A 20,522-nucleotide genomic window follows, 5' to 3' on the forward strand; every position below is an offset into this window, starting at 1 on the left:
TATTAAGTAAACTTGGTCTTTCAACGCTGAAAAAAATGCTGTGTCTCATGTTCATTGAACTGTATAATGTCATACGATTAGTCATAAAGTCGTCTTCCTATTCCATATTTTCTGGTTCTCGTATTTTTTCTCAATTAAAAAAATAGTTTTGGTCCGGGTTAACAGCCAGTTGAAACAATATAACAACCATTAAAATCAATAAATCAACAATATAATTATTTTAATCGCAAGAAAATTTACTAAAAAAGAGACCAATTCAAATCATGATTATTAAAAAAAATAGTTGGAAGCATTTTAAAGAACATTGATATTTCAACTTTTTGAAATAATTGAATAAGAAAACTAATAATAAAAACTATTTGTAACTTGTTTATTGTATTTATCAATGCATAAACTTTTCTTGTCTGTTTGTTTGTATTCAATGAACGTCAAGGCGGCTGAACCGATCAGGCAACATTTTTTTGAGAGACCTCACATGACCCCAGACAGGGGTGGGACATAAGAGAATTTATTAACAAACAATCTTATTATGCTAATGTCGAAACAATATCTACAGTTTCGACATTAACATGGTGGTCGAGGAACAGGCCTTGCAAAGAAGAGAGTTAGAGGGGGGGGGGGCAAAATTCTTTTATTGTTATACCATATCTTAAAATACTGGGTTCAATTTCATGTTTCGGTTCAAGTCTAGTTTCGGATGCATTAGTATAAAGCAGTTGAGGTGTTAACACCTCCTCTCTCTGAGAAAAAGCATGCAAAATGCTTGCAGAATATATTCAGGACTAGGGCCGCAACCCTTATATAACCTTTTTACTGTCAACGAGAATGGGTTCACATCCTTTGCTAATGGCAGATGTCAAAGTCTACCACAGTCAACGAGTATGGGTTCACACCCTTTGCTAATGGTAGATGTCAAAGTCTACTACAGTTAACGAGAATACATTGTTACTTTTGCTGAATCAATATGTATTTATAAGTTCAATGAATGCATTCCTTAAAATGTTTTAATTATTTAAGTGTGACTAATTATCTACTTCAATGAATGTATATTTAGTTGAGATTTCAATATGCATACTTTGTTTCAACAAAACTATCAAACATTATATTTTCAATTGGCCCATAAAAAATTTTCTTTTGTGTTTTTATTTTAAGCTGAACCATCATACATTTTAATTTTGTATTTTGTGTTTGAAAATAAATACTAAATAAAAATAAATGCACTACATTATAGTACAACCACCGAAACTGAGTTCATTGTGAATTAAAGATTTTGTTGTTTTCTGAGTACAAAATTCTATTTTGGCCTTACCTTACTTTGACCTCAGGTAAGGTTTATGGATGCTCAGAATTTTAAAAATTTGTCTAAAAAATTATTTTCGTGAAATTTTGGAAAATCTCCGAAAAAATTTAAAGACAATTTTTTTTTGTATTTTACGGAGAGAAAATTCTCACATATAGAGCCTCAATCTAAAGTTGTAATAGAAGATTGGCACGAAGAGACCTTAAAGCCTAGCATACAAAAAATTTAAATTTCGAATATTTACAATTTTCGTAAAACTCCACTCTGAAACTCTAAGGTTAATAATATTGAAAGGAGTTTTTAAAATTTCAGGCTAATTTGATTGCGGTTTTGGCAGAGTTGCGGAGTTTTGCGGTGAAAATCCATGAAAATCAATCTTTACCCTTGGCTCAGTGAACGCTGGACATAGAGTTTTGGACATTTGGCGTTTAAAAACCAGGTTTGAGGCTTAACTTTGATTTTGGATTAAAGAATTTGTGTATTTTATCATTTGCAAAAATATTGTTTTATTGTTTATAATTGTAATTGTAATGTTTAAAAAGATTTCAATATTAGCCGAACATGATGGATGATGCATGCACATGATGGATGATGCATAAACATAATGGATGATGCATGAACATGATGGATTATGCATGAACATGATGGATGATGCATGAACATGATGGATAATGCATGAACAGCAAAGAATAAAATGGAGATCTTGAAAGTAATTTATGTTAAAATATTTGCGCTGATTTCATTGAATTATTTATGGAATTTTGATAAAATTTGTTAAAAAAAATATGTTAAAAATGTTTAAAAAGATATAATTCCTTTGCTTCTGTCCAGCTTCCAACCTGAAATATAATTTTATTACTAAAGGGACATGTTGTCGTAATTTTTTGCTAAAGGGACATGAAGTCGTAATTTTATTGCTAAAGGGACATGTTGTCGTAATTATATTACTAAAGGGACTGTTGTCGTAATTATATTGCTAAAGGGACATGTTGTCGTAATTATATTGCAAAAGGGAAATGTTGTCGTAATTATATTGCTAAAGGGACATGTTGTCGTAATTTTATTGCTAAAGGGACTGGTGTCGTAATTATATTGCTAAAGGGACATGTTGTCGTAATTATATTGCTAAAGGGAAATGTTGTAGTAATTATATTGCTAAAGGGAAATGTTGTAGTAATTATATTGCTAAAGGGAAATGTTGTAGTAATTATTAGCGACTTTTATTCTAAGACGATCATGCCCAATTCACAACGATACCCAGGAAACCAGCAATAATGTTATAAAGTGTTCCTTGTAAAGTGTTTAATTCTGATTATTTCTTCATTGTTTCTTAATAGACTTAGAAGAAAAACAAAAATAAAAAATTTGTTTTTGAAAAAACAACAAACATGGATGCTTTACCAGATAAAGGTTTTCAGGGTACCGATGTGAATCGAAAAAGCCACTTTATCATTTGAAATTTTAGTTCCTTTATATTCACTCCGAAAATTTTTCTGATGAACGAGAAATGTTTAAATTTGCCAAGAGGATTATGACTAATTCTAAAAATTACAAAAAAATACAAATGTTGAAAAAGTTTTACTCCGGGATATATCATCCCATGGACAGGCTTCTAACTTAGCTTAAAGCCAACCTTTTAATTTACCAAAGTTATTTTCAGTTAATTCAGATTTTGTAATTTGAGGACTGGAAGGGACTGTAACCTAATTTTAAGTGATCCTCATGAACAGTTAGTTGTCACTTCGCCTTGGTCTTTATTTTCAACTTAAGTTTTCATTACCTTAGAACTTCAATAATCTTATTTGTTTAATTAATAGATTGACAGTTGATAGATGTTTGTGTGAGTGCGTTCACATTTTGGATCACTGCCCGATGAAGTAAATTTTTTTTCATTCATAAAATTTCTATACAATTCAAGGGCCGCAGAGAAATAAGTAAATTGATATGATTGGCTTCGAAAGGTTACAATATAAGCGTGTTATTTTCTTTTCATTATTTAAGTTCACATATACAATATACATATCATTAATAGTTTTATTTTTCTAGAAGTGTAAGGCAATTATAATTAGAATCCTAATGGTAGAACGGACAGTAATTACTCTAGTATCAGGTAAACCCAGGGATTTAACGTGGAATTAAACCAAGGTGTAATTTCCTGAAATGTTATTTCCGCAAGACGATTATATGAATTAGGTTTGCGGGGAGAGCCTAGATTGTAAAAAGAAACGTGAGGTTTTAATAAATTGGGGTTCTTTACAGCTAATGTAGGGTATACCAGAGGGTTTAGCAACTTGGTAGGGCTAGAAGCTGGATTGGTGATTGCAAAAATAAATATACAAATAAATCGCTGAGGATGTTTCCACGTGTTTTCAGTGTTGAGCTTATTAACTTGGGAACCCAGCGCTGCCCAGGTTATCAAAAGTTACTCCCGTCGTTTACCCGCAATGAACGATTTTACCGTGAAACTAAATTTCGCTATTAAAGTCGACCCACTCAACTATGAATCTCAAAATCATGAGCTAAGAACATTCCCGTGGCCCTCCCGAGTTCCCCAACCAAAATTTGTGGCAAATCGGTCAAGGGGTTCCTGAGTTATGATCGACAAACAGAGATTACAACTTTATATATAGAGATAGCTAAAAATAAATCTAGCTGAACATTTTAAATTCCTATATTTCATGATAAGATGACAGTCGGACACACATTTTTAAAGATTAAATTTATCCTTGGCAAAAATATAATCTTTTAAAGGAAATCAAATTTAGTTCAATAAGTTGAATAATGAAGATGAATGTTTGTTAAAAGATTGCAGGGAAATATACGTCAACACGGCTGAAATGATCGGCCCCAAATTTTTTGTGGGACCTCAAATGACCCCAGGGAAGGTTTATGAATGCTTCGAATTTCAAAATTTTGTTTTTTTGTTTTTTTGTTTGTAATTGTATCTAATGAACGGTAAAACGGCTGAAACCATCAGGCTCAAATTTTGTGTTAGACTTCACATGACCCCAGGGAAGGTTTATGGATGTTCAAAATTACAAAAATTTCTGTCCAAAAGTTTTTGATTTTTGTAAAAGTTTAAAAATGCACCCTAAAAGCCTAGTATTGTACATATGTGAAGCTGTAGACGCAATTTAAAGTGACATTTCGGTGAAGGCCTAGTAAACCTGTGTTGGAGCAAAAATTATAAAAATATTCTCGTTTTTAAAATCTAACATTGGACAATGTGGTTTCTGTGAAAATTCTACTTGTGGATTTTATGCTGCAAAGACAAAGAACGTAATTTACTTTTTCTAAGCAGGCAAAACGATGATATCTTTCCTCAGATAGAGATTGATTGAAAGGGTAACGTTGTGAATCGGCCATGCAAATCTTTAAACGGAGGGCACTTGTAATTTCAATGTCTAATAAATGACCATTACAGATAATTATCTAAGCTTATTTATGTAGGTTGCAAATCTTAAATACAACTTAATTTCAATTGACCCACCATCTCAAGGTTATTATGCAAGGAAAGTTAATTGCAGTTGCGTATACTCTGCGTACATATTGAAACCAGTTCTCTCTAGGCGGAATTTGTAAACAATAATAGATGCATCAGTGTTTGTTTAGTATCCGAGGAGGTTAAACGCATTTAATTTAGATAATTTTGATAATTCACATAATAGTTTCCTATGACCAGAATATTTCATTGATTATTTATGTGAATGATGGATCCCATGTCAGGCTTCGACATCCGTCTTGTGTTTACATTACCGCCCAGAGACAGTACACTGCAGTACAAAAGATGCATACAACTCTAAAATAACTTTCCTTGCATTACAACCTTGCACCATCTCAAGTGTTGCTTCACAATTCACAATAGTACACTGTGAACCTTTGTCCATTGATTATTTCTCTGTGGCTCTTTGTTAAAATTACTTGGGGAGCAGCAGAGTCAAGAAAGGAAAGGAACTGCGTTTTTGCCACGAATTCTGATTTTCTAATCCCCATATCTTTGCAACCTGATGGTGTAAGGCTTCAATATTTCAAACTATCATTATGTGATCTAAAAGAATTCATAGTTTGAAATATCAAAGGTATCCGACATTGAATTGCAAAGATATTGGGATTAGAAAATCCAGGTTTGTTGCAAAAATTTTATGACTTTATATTGACAGAAAAGTGATATTGGTGCGCTTTGATAGGATTGATTTAAACCCTTACATTTGTCTATATGGTCATAAACATTAAACATATTAATTTGTAGATTTAATGAAATGTTGTTATATCAATTTGCATAAAGCGTTGTTAATTTCCCTAATATAAAGGGTGAGTCAAAATAAACCGGGATTAGCGTTTTTTTCTACACTAAATTTTATTTAACATGGCTCATGTAATAAAAATTATAAGATTTATTTTTGGGACATATATATAAGAAAAAAGTATTTTTTTTTCAGAAAATGATTAAAATTGAAGAATTTTTATAGGAAAAAATAATCTCAATAATTTCATTTTTAAAAATAATAATGATGATTATTGTCAGTGATATTAATCATAACAATAATAGTAATAATATTTTTCACAGAGTTTTAAATTTTTAATGGATTTTTATTAAAGTTCTGAATTAATTAGTTTAAACATTTTTTAATTGATTTCTGAAAACTTTAACAAAAAATCAGTTTAGTCGATTTTTTTACCCTCTGCCATAAAAATCCGCTAATGCCTTTTTAAAAGACTCAACCTGTATTTCTACAGCTTCTGCCAAAATATGTTTCCAAAGAAAGTTTTATATTCAGTATACGACATCTATATTCGCTTCACTGGCCCAGAACTATACAATTTTATCAAAACCTTTATCTCTCTTTAATTGGCTTCGAAAGGTTACAATATAAGCGTGTTAAAATAATAACATAACATAACATGAATAATCCATTTATAAACTAGATGATATCAACTGCAAATTTTAACATTTCTGTTTTTATAAATCTCCACCATCTTCTTGATGTTGATGTTGATCCAACATGTTCGGCTATTATTGATAAAGAAAATAATTTATAAAGAGTTATTCACTATTAAAAACACCGTTCTCTCTTTCAAACAAATTCCATACAATCGTCTCTGAAGGTTCATCCTTTGCAAGTAACCCAGTATCTTTTAAAAGTAGGACATATACCAATAAATGGCTAATATGGACCTATTAGTTTACTCTGAAGTCATCCAAATAAGTGAATGATCACTTTAAAAGGGAGAGATTAATGTTTATGTAAAGGGGTAACATAGGAACTTGAAAAAAGAATGGAGTCCAAGGTTATAATGCAAGGAAAGTTATTTCAGAGGTGTACACATCTTTTGTACTGCAGTGTACTGTCACTGGGCGGTAATGTAAACACAAGACGGATGCCGAAGCCTGACATGGGATCCATCTTTCACATAAAAAAATCAATGAAATATTCTTGTCATAGGAAACTATTATGTGAATTATCAAAATTATCAAAATTTAATGCTTTTAACCTCCTCGGACACTAAACAAACACTGATGCATCTACTCTTGTTTACAAAGAGAACTGGTTTCAATATTTGCGCAGAGTATACGCAACTGCAAGTAACTTTCCTTGCATTATTTATAACCTTGATGGAGTCGACACATTTCTTACATTAATCTAAACATTTTACAACAAATATATTAAAACCTCTTTTGAACAATATTGTACCTAGCTGTATATCTTTAAAGGGAGTGCTTATGTTTTTTAATGATCTTGCAATTTAACAAGCGGAATGCCCGATTGACTAAGGTACCCTTAAAAGCTTTGCCTGATAAAAGAATGCAGAGATATCAATCACCTATTCTTTGAAATACGATTTTTTGTCAATTGTAGCATTTCTAAACGATGACTTGCGCATTTCTGCTACGGAAACAATATGGAAGAACAATTTAAAGGGACTGTAAAGGAAAAATGAAAGGGGGGTATAGGATGAAACCTGAGAATCTCAGGCGTTGAACGATACCTATGAATTATCTATCCGATGTTCCTGTCTCGAGATATTGCTATAAAACTGTGTCAAAATTATACGAAAATTCGTATAAATATATACAATTTTGTATAAAACAGAATCCTGAGAATCTTGGGGTTGCTCCAGTTATAAGCATTCAACTTTTATTTTGCATTTTTAATAGATATAATTGATAATATTATGACCAGTACTTCAGCCAATGGCAGTGCAGTTTACTGGTAACTTGATTTACGCCTGTACCACGTGACAACGATATTGCACTGTCATTGGCTAAAGTTATTGTGACGTAATGCGGACTATACGGACTATATGTAATAATATTATCAACTATATCTATTCAAAATGCAAAATCAAAATTAAAAAATTAAAATAGGAGCAAACCTGAAATTCTCAGGCTCCTGTGGGATATAATCGTTTTCAGATTGGTTGCGTATTTCTTGAATATGATCTGTTTAATACTACAACTTTTATACACAATTGAATATATATGAATTTTCGTATAAATTTGACACAGTTTTATATCAATTTCTCGAGACAGGAACATCAGATAGAAGTCTCATAAGTATCATTCAACGCCTGGGATTCTCAGGTTTCATCCTATACCCTCATTTTTCCTTTACAGTCCCTTTAAATGAAACGTTTTTCAAGTCAGAAATGGAGCACATTATTGATTGGAAAAAGGTTTAAATAGGAGATCAATTGAAATTTCAAAGATAGTCTTTTTAAATGTGCTGACCTTTTCTTTGTATCATTGAATAAACGAAAACCTTTACCTGGGATTTATCAAGATTGTCCAGAGCCATAGCAAATAGCATTACAGCATCATAGATTAGAGCAGTGCTAGTCTAAACATAGAATATTAAAAACATTACAGCATCATAGATTAGAGCAGTGCTAGTCTAAACATAGAATATTAAACATATTACAACATCATAGATAAGAGCAGTGCTAGTCTAAACATAGAATATTAAAAACATTACAGCATCATAGATTAGAGCAGTGCTAGTCTAAACATAGAATATTAAAAAACATTACAGCATCATAGATTAGAGCACTGCTAGTCTAAACATAGAATATTAAAAACATTACAGCATCATAGATTAGAGCAGTACTAGAGTCTAAACATAGAATATTAAAAACATTACAACATCATAGATTAGAGCAGTGCTAGTCTAAACATAGAATATTAAAAACATTACAGCATCATAGATTAGAGCAGTGATAGTCTAAACATAGAATATTAAAAACATTACAGCATCCTAGATTAGAGCAGTGCTAATCTAAACATAGAATATTAAAAACATTACACCATCATAGATAAGAGCAGTGCTAGTCTAAACATAGTATAGTATATGAATAAAAATCAATAAAGCAATGCACTGAGTTCCTCAAATATTCAACGCGTCGGTTTTTCTTACAATATATTTATATACAAAAGATACAAACTTTAAATCGAACGATACTAATACAAACGAGATATTATGAATCTAATCAGATCTATCAAACAGGAGACATTTTACATTTTCATTTTCATCGTCTCACTTACACAAATTAAATATTGTTAATCAAATTAGTTTCGTCAAATAGGGGAATTCTTCAAGGGAACCTTAATTCAAGGGAGCTGAATCACAACTGTCTGTCCCCCTTCGATTTCGCTCCATCCTAGGATCGCATTTAACCCTAGCTACCACGGGGTTGTTCCGCCCCCCTCCCCAACGCTTGGGTCTTCAAGATAACGGAAAATTCGGCGTCGCTTNTAGATAACATTCATAACTCTAGAATAGGTAGATAACATTCATAGCTCTAGAATAGGTATAGATAACATTACAGCATCATAGAAGAGAGCAGTGCTAGTCTAAACATAGAATATTAAAAACATTACAGCATAATAGAAGAGATCATTACTGTACCTTTATTGATGATTCATTAAACTGATTGTTAACTGTGTGATCTAAATTGGAACAGTGCTTGAAATACATAATCGTTTTAAAACTAACAAATTGTTCTTGAAAAAACATATTTGAGATAGATTATTTTCACATTATTTGAACGTTGCCTATTTTCATATTTAACATTTAACATTTAAATTTGTTTGTTTACACTCATAGGTAGCCTGTGGGTGACATAGGCTAAAAAAAATTCAAATTTTTTTTCAAAATTTTTTCTTTTCAAAATTTTTTTTCACAATTTTTTTTTCGAAATTTTTTCTCCGAAATTTCTTTTTTTTCCATGGGCAACGCCGGGCCCTATTTACTAAAGTTAAACTTTTCTGAAAAAAACTACCTTGTTTTTTTTTAGAACGAAATTCTTAAATCTTATAATATTGATAGCAAATATTTGTTTGTAAAGTATGATCGTATAAATCTAAGATCACTTAATTCCTACGTGAAAGGGACAGACCGGTTATGTATGGTGTTAAAGGGACAGACCGGTAAATTGGTGGGCCGGGCTAAAGGGAGCCAAGGAGAATGAAAATCTGTTTTAATGGGAAGGTGTTTAAACGTTGCGCCACAATGGTAAAGTTTAAATTTATGTTTAAAATTCCAATAAAAATATGTAAATTTTATTTCAAAGTATTTAAGACTGTTCTCTCCTGAAGAATGAAGTTTCGGGGTTCTTTGATGTTTCAGAACACTCTTGATCAATATTTAACATGTTTAATGTTTTTAAGGGACTGCAGCATAGATAAATTGAAATAACAGATAGGACACTAAATGTCGTCTTTTCAAGATTTGGATGAAACTCTTTTACAATAACTCTGAGGCAGAAGCCCAGAGGAGTTTCGCGCAGTCGGCTATCTCTGACTTCTAATTCTGCTTGGGCTCACATATTGTGTGGAACCTGACATGATTCCAAGGAAGGTTTATGTTACATCACATAGGAAAAAACCCTGGAAACTGGTTGGCATTTTTTTTCTTTCAAAAATGCGCTAATTCAAAATAAAAATCGCCAAATTTTGAAAAGCTAACATTATTTACAGGAAAAGGGAGCAGGAAGCGTTCTAAATGACTATTTACCTACATTGAAGACAAAAATGCTTAAACCTAATATTTTGTAAAAAAATCTTTTTGATAAAAAGTTTATCTGGGAAAAGTATAAAACATTAGTTATTAGATTAATATTAATAAATCCTGTGCCTAGATTCAATTATTCTTTTTATTGATATAATATTTTTTTATGATGAATCAAGTAAACTTAATAAATGTAGGCGCTAATTAGATTTAAGATCTTTGATGGATATATTAGATATATAAGTATACCCCCCCCCCTCATATATAGTTCTTATCCAGGGAATAAGACTAAAGGGAAGGGAAATGGCGCTGGTCTGGCATGAGAAAGCCAGTCACACAGCTTTAAAGACGAGTTCGTTATTTCACACGCACACTCTTTTGGTACAGACACACAACATGACTACAGTCAAGGAAATTGCAGAACAATGTCGTCAATTACAATTAAGCTTGAATAACGAGTAGTTTATTGTAAACTTTAATCAAATTATATTCTTTGCATGCAAATTTGGCTTATAGTGTTAATTTAAATATATGAATAATATTTTACAATAATATTACAATAATAATAACGATAAACAAATGTACCCTCCTAGACTGTACAAATACCGAGATTTGTATTTACTGTATATACTTTATATTCGGTTCGGTATTACTTACACACACTCTTTTGTTACAGACACACATAAATGACGTTTCCGCCCCCTGTTCATATCCCCAAAGAAAACCGGTTCTGTATCTTTTCATAAACTTTATGTACAGTCGTTGTTTGAAGCATTTATCAATACAATAAAAACGACTTTTGATTTATATCAAGCTTTTAAGCAGCATGGATACACATAAACATGGACTCAAAGAGAAGGTGTCGATTCAAGAGCTTCTCATTCAGAAAAAAAAAACAATCAAAACTTTAATAAAAAGTCGTCTTCATTGTATTCATATAATCGCCTACCACTGTATACTAGTAAGAGGTCGGAATTTTTGTGTGAGTAAATCTTGAACACTTGATCTTGAAATCCAATGTGGGCACTTTTAATTCCTTAATTAAATTATGCCTGCAGGGTATTACCATCACGGGATTTTAAATTTTGAAATTTGAAATTAATTTGTATGCCTGTATGAGAAAGGGATTAATTCTTGATCCCGAGATTCAAAACAACAAAAATTATTACGTCAGAGGTGGGAGCTTTGATGTTCACTATTATCCCGGGCACTTGACCTCGGCATCCACAGTGTGCAGTTTTAAATTTTACGGATAATCTTCTTAATTTCTTAATTTTAGATATCTCTAGCCTCTACTTTCTCTGTTTTCTCATTGGTTAATCACTAGATTTCTTGGCTCCTGATTGGCTGTTTATTTTCTGCCCTTCCCGGGATATTTAATAAAGATTAAATTGATCTGTAGATTAACAATAATTTCAAATCAAGCGTTGAATCTCGATGTTCCCACCTCAGAATATATGTATTTAATTTATTTATTTAATTTATTTAATTTAACCAACAAACAAATTTATTTAATCTAACCAACAGCACTTGCAAACTTTACACACTCTTATACAAACTTATCATTTAACAAGTATTCTAAATTTAAATGGGGAAGGTGGGTTTGGGTAGACCTTAACAAAAATTATTCTTTCTATTTCATCTCTATCACGTGTTTCTCTTAAACTTTTCAACCTTTTTTGTCGTTTTTATTATGAATCAAAAATAAATTTTTAAGTTATTTTTTCTGTCAAATTATTGCCTGAACTAAATGACTATCAGGATTGACTAGTCGGAAGGAAGTTATATTAGTCCCACTATACTTGAACTCCTAAATCAAGAATATCGGAATTAGTCATTTATTTTTGTCGCAGATAATCTTTTTTGTCATTGATCATGTGGCATGTTCAATTCAAACGTTATCCCTAAAATCTTTGTCTAATCAAGTATAAATTTGAAATCTATGTTTTTGTTTTTAAGAACTGATTGTTTTCAATTGTGGTTTATCTCATACATAAGTAGCTTGCGCAATGCGCATAGACACATTGATTTCTTCTGAACATTTTTCAATGACGTTAACTTTACAATATTGATTAGATAAAGGCTTTAAAACTATCATTGTAAATCTAGAAAACCCATCTTTAAAGTTTCAACGCCAGTTCCATTACTGAAGCAATCAATGTAAAAAAAAACTGGTGTATTCAAACAAAGGAGTTGAGTTTTTGCCACAAACTCTGATTTTCTAATCTCTATATCTTTGTAACCCAATGCCGTAGACCTTAGATATTTCAAACTATTAATACTTATAGATAAAATTATCTAAGTTTGAAATATCAAAGGTTTGCACCATAAGGTTGCAAAGATATTGGAATCAGAAGATTTTAGTTTGTGGCCAAAACTCAATTCCTTTTCCTTGATATCTGACGGATATTGATTTTTTAAAATATGAACATTTATTTGAAAAAACGAATGCATGCCCCTCCGTCTTGATACCTGTAGATTAACTAGATGTAGGTCTAAACTTGTAATTAGATAATTATGATATGCTGTCATTAATCCTGCCTGTTCTGCCTCCTAAATATATATCATTAATTAATGTTAATAAATAATTAATTAACATTCATTAATATTTATTAAAATAGTTGATTAATTAGGAAAATCGCTTATTAATTTAATAATTGATATTTTATTTGAAACATAATTAAAATAGCCCTGTAATTAATTAAAAAATTTCATTTTTTTTATCCTAACAGAGATTTATTTTGCCAATTTTCTTAATTTTCTCTGATGCATAAATCCGCAAGAGAATATTATTTTTTTTCGGATAGTCCCTTTCATTATTAATAATAATATCCTGTACTAACCTTGAGAACTTGACCAACCCTCTCCAGCTGACAATCTACAACTAGATGGATCTCACCACTCTGCTTTATATCACGCAGTATCTCAATCATCATCATCAACATTATCATCATCATCATCATCATTATCATCATCATTATCATCATCAACATTATCATCATCATCATCATCATCATCATCATCAGGAGCAGCATCTTCATCTTCATCATCATCATCATCATCATCATCATCATTATCCTCATCATCAACATCATCATCATCATCATCATCATCATCATTATCATCATAATCATCATCATCATCATCATCATCACCATCATCATCATTTTCATCGTCATCATCATCATTATAATAGCCATCCTCATCATAATAACAATAAAAACAATACAGGTTATAATAAAAGTAATAATAATAAAGATAATAATAATAATAATAATAATAATAATAGTAATAATAATAATAATAATAATAATAATAATCTTAATAATAATTTTATTAATAATAATAAATTTTACCTGTTTCCCTCTACAAAGTTTAGTTGTCTTACAACAATCTTTACATCAGTTTTTGTTGGAGATTTTAATAATTCTTGTAAACGCATCAAACCTTAATATTAATTATTTGTTTATCAAATGAATATTGTTAAACCGATGTAACCCCAAGAAGTTGGTTTTGTGTTTTAATATTTTTAAATTGATGTTTCTAAACTATATCATTTCTTGACTTTATCTTTGTTAACAACCCTTTGAGGAAACATGTTTCTGTGAACAAAACTTTTAACTTTTTAACGAAACAAAGATATGCGTTAATTGTGTCTTGTGAGTTGCCACAAAAAAATTGGCCTTAATGGGTTAGGTCGTTGTGGCGTTGTTTTGATACAGACACCCTAACACACGGACAAGCAAAATATACATATAATATATTATAAAAGTTTAATCTTATTGTTCCTTTGTATACTTGCACACTTGCAGTGTGTTTTGATTTAACTTCACGTACACTATTTAAGTTTATTTCCCTATGGTCTATCTATCTATCTATCTATCTATCTATCTATATATCTATCTATCTATCTATCTATCTCTCTCTCTATCTCTCTATCTATCTATCTATCTATCTATCTATCTATCTATTTTTCTATCTATCTATCTATCTATCTATCTATCTATCTATCTGCACTGTCTGTATTTATGCATATATGTTTTATTGTCTGTCTGGGTATCTGTCTGTGAATCTATATGGCTATTTTTCTGACTGCCTAATGTTCTATATTTCTAACGTTTTAACAATTTCTGAAATATAACAGGGTGACCAAGAAGACATACTTAAAAATTTTATATCAAAAAATGAGTTTTACATGTAAACCCTGTTTCTCACCTGCACTGTCCTGGTATAAGATTGTAAAGGATTTCCACTCGAAAGCTTCAATAATATCAACAAAGGCCTGAAACAAGGGAAACCAATATTGGGTTGGACTCTAGTCATTTATATATAGGTAGATAACATTCATAGCTCTAGAATAGGTAGATAACATTCATAACTCTAGAATAGGTAGATAACATTCATAGCTCTAGAATAGGTAGATAACATTCATAACTCTAGATTAGGTAGATAACATTCATAACTCTAGAATAGGTAGATAACATTCATATCTCTAGAATAGGTATAGATAACATTCCTAACTCTAGAATATGTAGATAACATTCATATCTCTAGAATAGGTAGATAACATACATAACTCTAGAATAGGTAGATAACATTCATAACTCTAGAATAGGTAGATAACATTCATAACTCTAGAATATGTAGATAACATTCATATCTCTAGAATAGGCATAACTCTAGAATAGGTAGATATCATTCATAACTCTAGAATAGGTATAGATAACATTCATAACTCTAGAATATTTAGATAACATTCATATCTCTAGAATAGATACAGCTAACATTTATAACTATTGAATAGGTATAGATAACATTCATATCTTAGAATAGGTATACATAACATTTAAAAAATATAGGAGTTTCAGAAAAGTGTCTTTAAGAAGTTGTCTTTCAGGAATAAGGATTTATAGAAATACACATTTTTTTTAATTGTTGAAGAAATAAAGAATTTTGACTCTTTGACTAAGAAGTTTTTATAATTTGAAATATAAAAAATATAAAAATCATCAGACTGCAAAGATGATATAATTTAAAAGTTACAGTTCTGTGTTCGGTTCCTTTAAGTAAGTAAGTAAGTAAGTAATTATTTTTTGTCTAATTAAAAAAACGAATCTAACCTTGCTTATCTGTTTAGGACTAGGATACAGATTGATTGAGTAATCATCTCTCTTGAGCATATAATCCCATCTAGTCTCTATATGCGGTATCTCCATAGCATCACAGATAGATTGAACATGACTAGATGTTGTACCAGATTCTGGTCCAAACAGGGCAGCTACACCAGACTTTAGCAGATGACAAACTAGAATATACCAGACTTTAGCAGCTGACAAACTAGAATATACCAGACTTTAGCAGCTGACAAACTAGAATAAACCAGACTTTAGAAGCTGACAAACTAGAATATACCAGACTTTAGCAGATGACAAACTTAAATATACCAGACTTTAGAAGATGACAAACTGGAATGTACCAGACTTTAGCAGCTGACAAACTAGAATATACCAGACTTTAGCAGATGACAAACTTGAATAACCAATGAGATTTGTTTAAAACCAGACTAAAATATTTGATCTAGTAAAAATGCCGAAAATAAATTTGGTAGCAAATTTAAAAACGAATCGCGACTCCGGTAAAAAACTGTTTTTGGCAATACTTCCCATTATTATAAAGAAATATCTATTTTTAATTTTTATGATTTACTTGAAACTAACGTCAATATTCAATAACTTAATAAACAATATTAAAGAAGATTCTCATAGTAATGTTATTTCTAAACCAGGGTTATTATGTAATCTGTTAATAATGTTATTTCTAAACCAGGGCTATTATGTAATCTGTTAATAATGTTATTTCTAAACCAGGGCTATTATGTAATCTGTTACTAATGTTATTTCTAAACCAGGGCTATTATGTAATCTGTTAATAATGTTATTTCTAAACCAGGGTTATTATGTAATCTGTTAAGTTACTTCACCTCTTTTAGAGGCATGGAAGGAATCTTTTGGCGGTATTTTCTCTATCTGGGCAGACAGTCGAGATCTAAGAAATAAGAAAAATAAAATTTCAGGGGAAAATTTTCTGAATTGAAAAGTATAGATGCAAATGTAAATACAGTTATAATTCGATCGAGGCTACTTTACGGGAAATTACGGGCATTTCACCTAAACAAGAGTTCTTTTGGCCAATTTTGCAAATGGTCAAGTAAAATTTTTTATTTCGCGAAAAAGTAGTTTTACACAATTATATCGTCTTTTGGGATTTTGTAAATATTCAATATTTCAAACTATGATTATTTGAACAAATGGAATTCATAGTTTGACATATCAAAGGTAAAGGACATGGGGTTGCAAAGATATTAGGATTAGAAAGTCAAGAAATTGTTGTTAAAACTCAATTCCTTTCTATTAATATATTGTATACTGCATATTGGGTACCCAGCTTTGCCTAAAAGTATGTATAAATCAACCAATTTAACATCCCGAGGTTCTACCGAGTCTTCCAATCAAAATTTGAGACAATTCGGTTAAGGGGTCCTTCTTTGTACTTGCTTGCCCGGTACACCAACTACACTGGCAGACATACGGTAGAGGTCAATATAGTTAGCCTAGCTGCATACGGCAGGGGTCAATATAGTTAGCCTAGCTGCTGCTGGTTGAATTTACAAATTTTGTGTGATAAAATTAGATATAAGGATCAGCTCAGTGAAAAGTTCTCAGTCCCTTTCGTCAATTAAATTAAAGATCGGATCTTAAAAGGACTGTGAGATAAATTTCAAGTGGATTAGATATTAATATCTATAATTTTGAAAACTGATAATTTAACACATTATTGATCTGATAAAGCTGTCAAGGGTACTGTTGTGAATCCTGCCTTCCCCCAGACTATAGAAACAACAGTAGATGACAATATTAGAGTTCTAAGAGTAAAGACTGACATGTTTTGTGGAAATTTATTTAAATTGTTTTTAAATTAGATTTTTTTACATAAAAGACAAGGGAAATAGACGAAAATTTAATAGTATGAGGCTGTAGGGGGGGGGGCGGAGTAATGTTAAACAGGTGTTTTTTACTTTCACAAAGGTTTTTTTCCAAAATGGCAAAACTTCTAAAGGGTATTTTTCCAAGTGGCAACTTCCCAATTGTCAATATCCCAAGTGGCAACTTCCCAATTGTCTATATCCGAAGCGGCAACTTCCCAATTGTCTATATCCTAAGTGGCAACTTCCCAGTTGTCTATATCAGAAGCGGCAACTTCCCAATTGTCTATATCCCAAGCGGCAACTTCCCAATTGTCTATATCCCAAGCGGCAAATTCCCAAAGGTTAGGGTAGGCCCTCTGAGACGCCTAAGGCTGCAATGGGGCCCGATCACTGCGGCTAGAACAAGTTGATGGGCCAAACGCTGCAAATTTGGGAAAATGTCACTTGGGAAAATACCCTTGGGAAGTTGCCACTTGGGAAAATCCTATCGTGGGTTGATATTTATTGGATTTAAAGAATATTTTTTATAGATTTACGATATTATAATAAGACCAACAAGTGTTTTAAGACTTTACAACTCTGCCTGTGGTAGAAAATATTAAATTAAATTTCAAAAGCTCATGAGATATTAGGAAATTTTAAAATGAAAAATTTAAAAATGTGAAGAAAAAAACGGAATTGCCTCGGGGAGTGGGAAGGGGGACCGGGGGGGGGGCACTTTTGTAGAAAGGATCAATTTTATTTTTACTGGCAAAAATAATAAAAGAAAAGAAAAGAAAAGAAAAGAAAGACATAACTTTAAAAAGAAATATTTTAGAGAGAGAAGATGTGAATTTTATTGAATATACCATGCATGCTCAGGAATCAAACTTGATAAATTGGAAGGTCACTGAACACCCATTCTTATCCTCAGGAATCTTTAACTTTCAACCAGCGATATAGAGTGGAGAGACCTAACTCAAATTCATTAAATTCCATCCCTAGACTACATTTTAGAACTAACAAATTCTCGTTTTTAGCTTGAGTTTTTAAATGACGTTGGCTACACTCTCATTGATTTTTACATGAGAACTTGCAACCTTTAGATGACTGTGAGGGTGATCAAAAACTATGAAAGAATTAGATAAAAATATTAAATTTTAACCTTTTCAGTTTTTAGCTTTATGTCAACATTTAACAATTTTTAGACTGCTAATGTTACAGAATACATGATCTTTGGATTAAATGTTCAGTAAGCCAAACGCCTTTTCCAGGTCTAACTGCGGATTAGGGTTTCCACGAAATGGTTAAATCTTTTGCGCAAAATTTGCGCTATTTTCGCGCAAATTTTTTTTTTGCGAATTTTTGCGCTATTTTTGCGCAAGAAACGCAATGAGTTTTGCGCGGTTTTTCGCTATTTTTTTTTGCGCAATCCGGAAAATTTTTTTGCAAAAGTTGCGCATGAAACGAAATTTTTGTTTTGCGGAATTTAAGAAATATGCATGTCCAAAACTAAAATTGTCGAGAAAATTGTGAGATTTGAACTCTTCTTAACTGTCATTGGTCAATTATGTAAAAGTGAACAATAGGAAGACAGTCCAAAACAAGATTTTTCCAGAATTGAATTCTAAGAAACACACACCGTCACCAACCGTTTGATTTTTACGAAATTGCGCAAAACTCTAGTTGCGGAATTGCGCAAAACTTGAGTTTCGCAAAAGCGGAATAGGCCAATTTTGCGCGAAATGACTTTTGCGAATGATTGCGTAAATTGTTGTTTTTTTCGCGCAAAACTGATGCGCAAAGAAAGAAAAATTTTGCGTTTCGTTCCGCAAAAATTGCGCAAAAGTTTTGCGAATGGAAACCCTACTGCGGATTTAATAAAAACTATAGCTGAAGTGCCCGGCGTTGCCTGGGAAATTAAAAAAGACACTTGAAAAAAAATTCGAATTAAATAAAATCGATTTTTTAAAGCCTGTGATACCATCCGAGCACTCATGGGGTTCCTCAAAAAATTTTAGCAAATTCGGTCCAGCCGTTTGGCCAGCTATAGCTAAAATGTAAACAAAAATATATATGAGTGAAACGCTTTATTATATAAATTGATATTATATAAGTTTATTTCTAACTTTTTTCATATTATTTCAAATATTCTGTAAACAGACGAAACTTTATATTTTTTCATTATTAAAAATATCATGTTACATAATCCGTATTGTTGATTTAACCATAAAGATAGATTGATGGATGACTGAAGACAAACATCATCCAAAGGTTGCAAGCTCCAACGCAAAAATCGTCAAAATTTTTGCCAATTCTGTAAAGACTAAAACCAAGTGTTTTCTAGGATTAAAATTTACATGCCCTGGGCTACAAAAAAATGCTGAGGTAAAATCTAAGGCCAAGGATATGGATCTGGATCTGGGTAATTCTTATCTCAGATAACCTTATTTCAAAAAAAATGAAGATAATGATTTGGGTTTGTCGTTCAATCCCATAAATAACAGTTTTAACTTGTTCAAAATATTTAGAGGAACAGGATTTTTTGATACAACTGTTTATTTGACTACTTCTGTTATCAAAATTAACTCTGCTCTTAATGTCTTGAACTACAGAGAGACCTATGAAACTGTGGCATAGGAAGACGACTTTTGGACTCAAGTTATGATTTCAAATTGTAATAAAAACATGAAACACAGCAATATTAGACAGATCCATTTTACTTAATTATTTTAAACTAATAGTGAAACTATTTTTTATTTATTATCCAATGATTACGTGGATATATATATATAATATAACGAGTAGAAGCTCTCCCGACACATTGGTGACAGCTAATTCCAAATTTTTTTTTTAAAAAGGATCATTATTGTACCTTTAAATAAAAGATAAAAAAGAGCTATGTTCTACTTGAAAGAAATGCTATATTCTGAGCTTTCTTTATTTAAAACTGGAACTTTGCGAAGTTATTAGATTTATAAACAATCTGATAGAAATGTGCAATGTACAATCATCGTAACTTTATCTTATTAAAGTCAAAATTAAACCACGGTTCTTCTAACCTTTTAAATATCATACAGTGAATTCCAGATATATGAATATATAGCAAGAGTTATTTATAATGTCGTATTACATATTTAAGATTAAATGTCTCGGATAAATGAGTTTAATATTAATATATCACTTGCATTCATATTCCAGTGGCCGAATTTAAAGAATTTGAGCGGCGGATTAAATTTATGCCGCGGTTTAA

The 20,522-nt window shown here is 31.3% G+C and overlaps 1 protein-coding gene across 1 annotated transcript in view; it reads right to left on the minus strand.

Moving 5' to 3' along the window:
- The window catches only part of LOC111701976 (glutamate receptor ionotropic, kainate 2), a 45,752-nt gene that overhangs the window by 19,162 nt on the left and 6,068 nt on the right, over positions 1-20,522 (minus strand). The window contains exons 5-14 of the mRNA XM_023473484.1: positions 16,286-16,350; positions 15,426-15,610; positions 14,521-14,587; positions 13,662-13,752; positions 13,149-13,233; positions 12,778-12,858; positions 12,047-12,115; positions 9,888-9,930; positions 9,205-9,245; positions 8,068-8,139 (exon numbers count right to left, since the gene is read on the minus strand). Of these exons, the coding sequence (XP_023329252.1) occupies positions 8,068-8,139; positions 9,205-9,245; positions 9,888-9,930; positions 12,047-12,115; positions 12,778-12,858; positions 13,149-13,233; positions 13,662-13,752; positions 14,521-14,587; positions 15,426-15,610; positions 16,286-16,350 (799 nt within the window). The remainder of the gene's footprint in view (positions 1-8,067; positions 8,140-9,204; positions 9,246-9,887; positions 9,931-12,046; positions 12,116-12,777; positions 12,859-13,148; positions 13,234-13,661; positions 13,753-14,520; positions 14,588-15,425; positions 15,611-16,285; positions 16,351-20,522) is intronic.

The sequence above is a fragment of the Eurytemora carolleeae genome, unplaced genomic scaffold (assembly GCF_000591075.1).
Source record: "Eurytemora carolleeae unplaced genomic scaffold, Eaff_2.0 scaffold359, whole genome shotgun sequence".
Lineage (NCBI taxonomy): Eukaryota > Metazoa > Arthropoda > Copepoda > Calanoida > Temoridae > Eurytemora > Eurytemora carolleeae.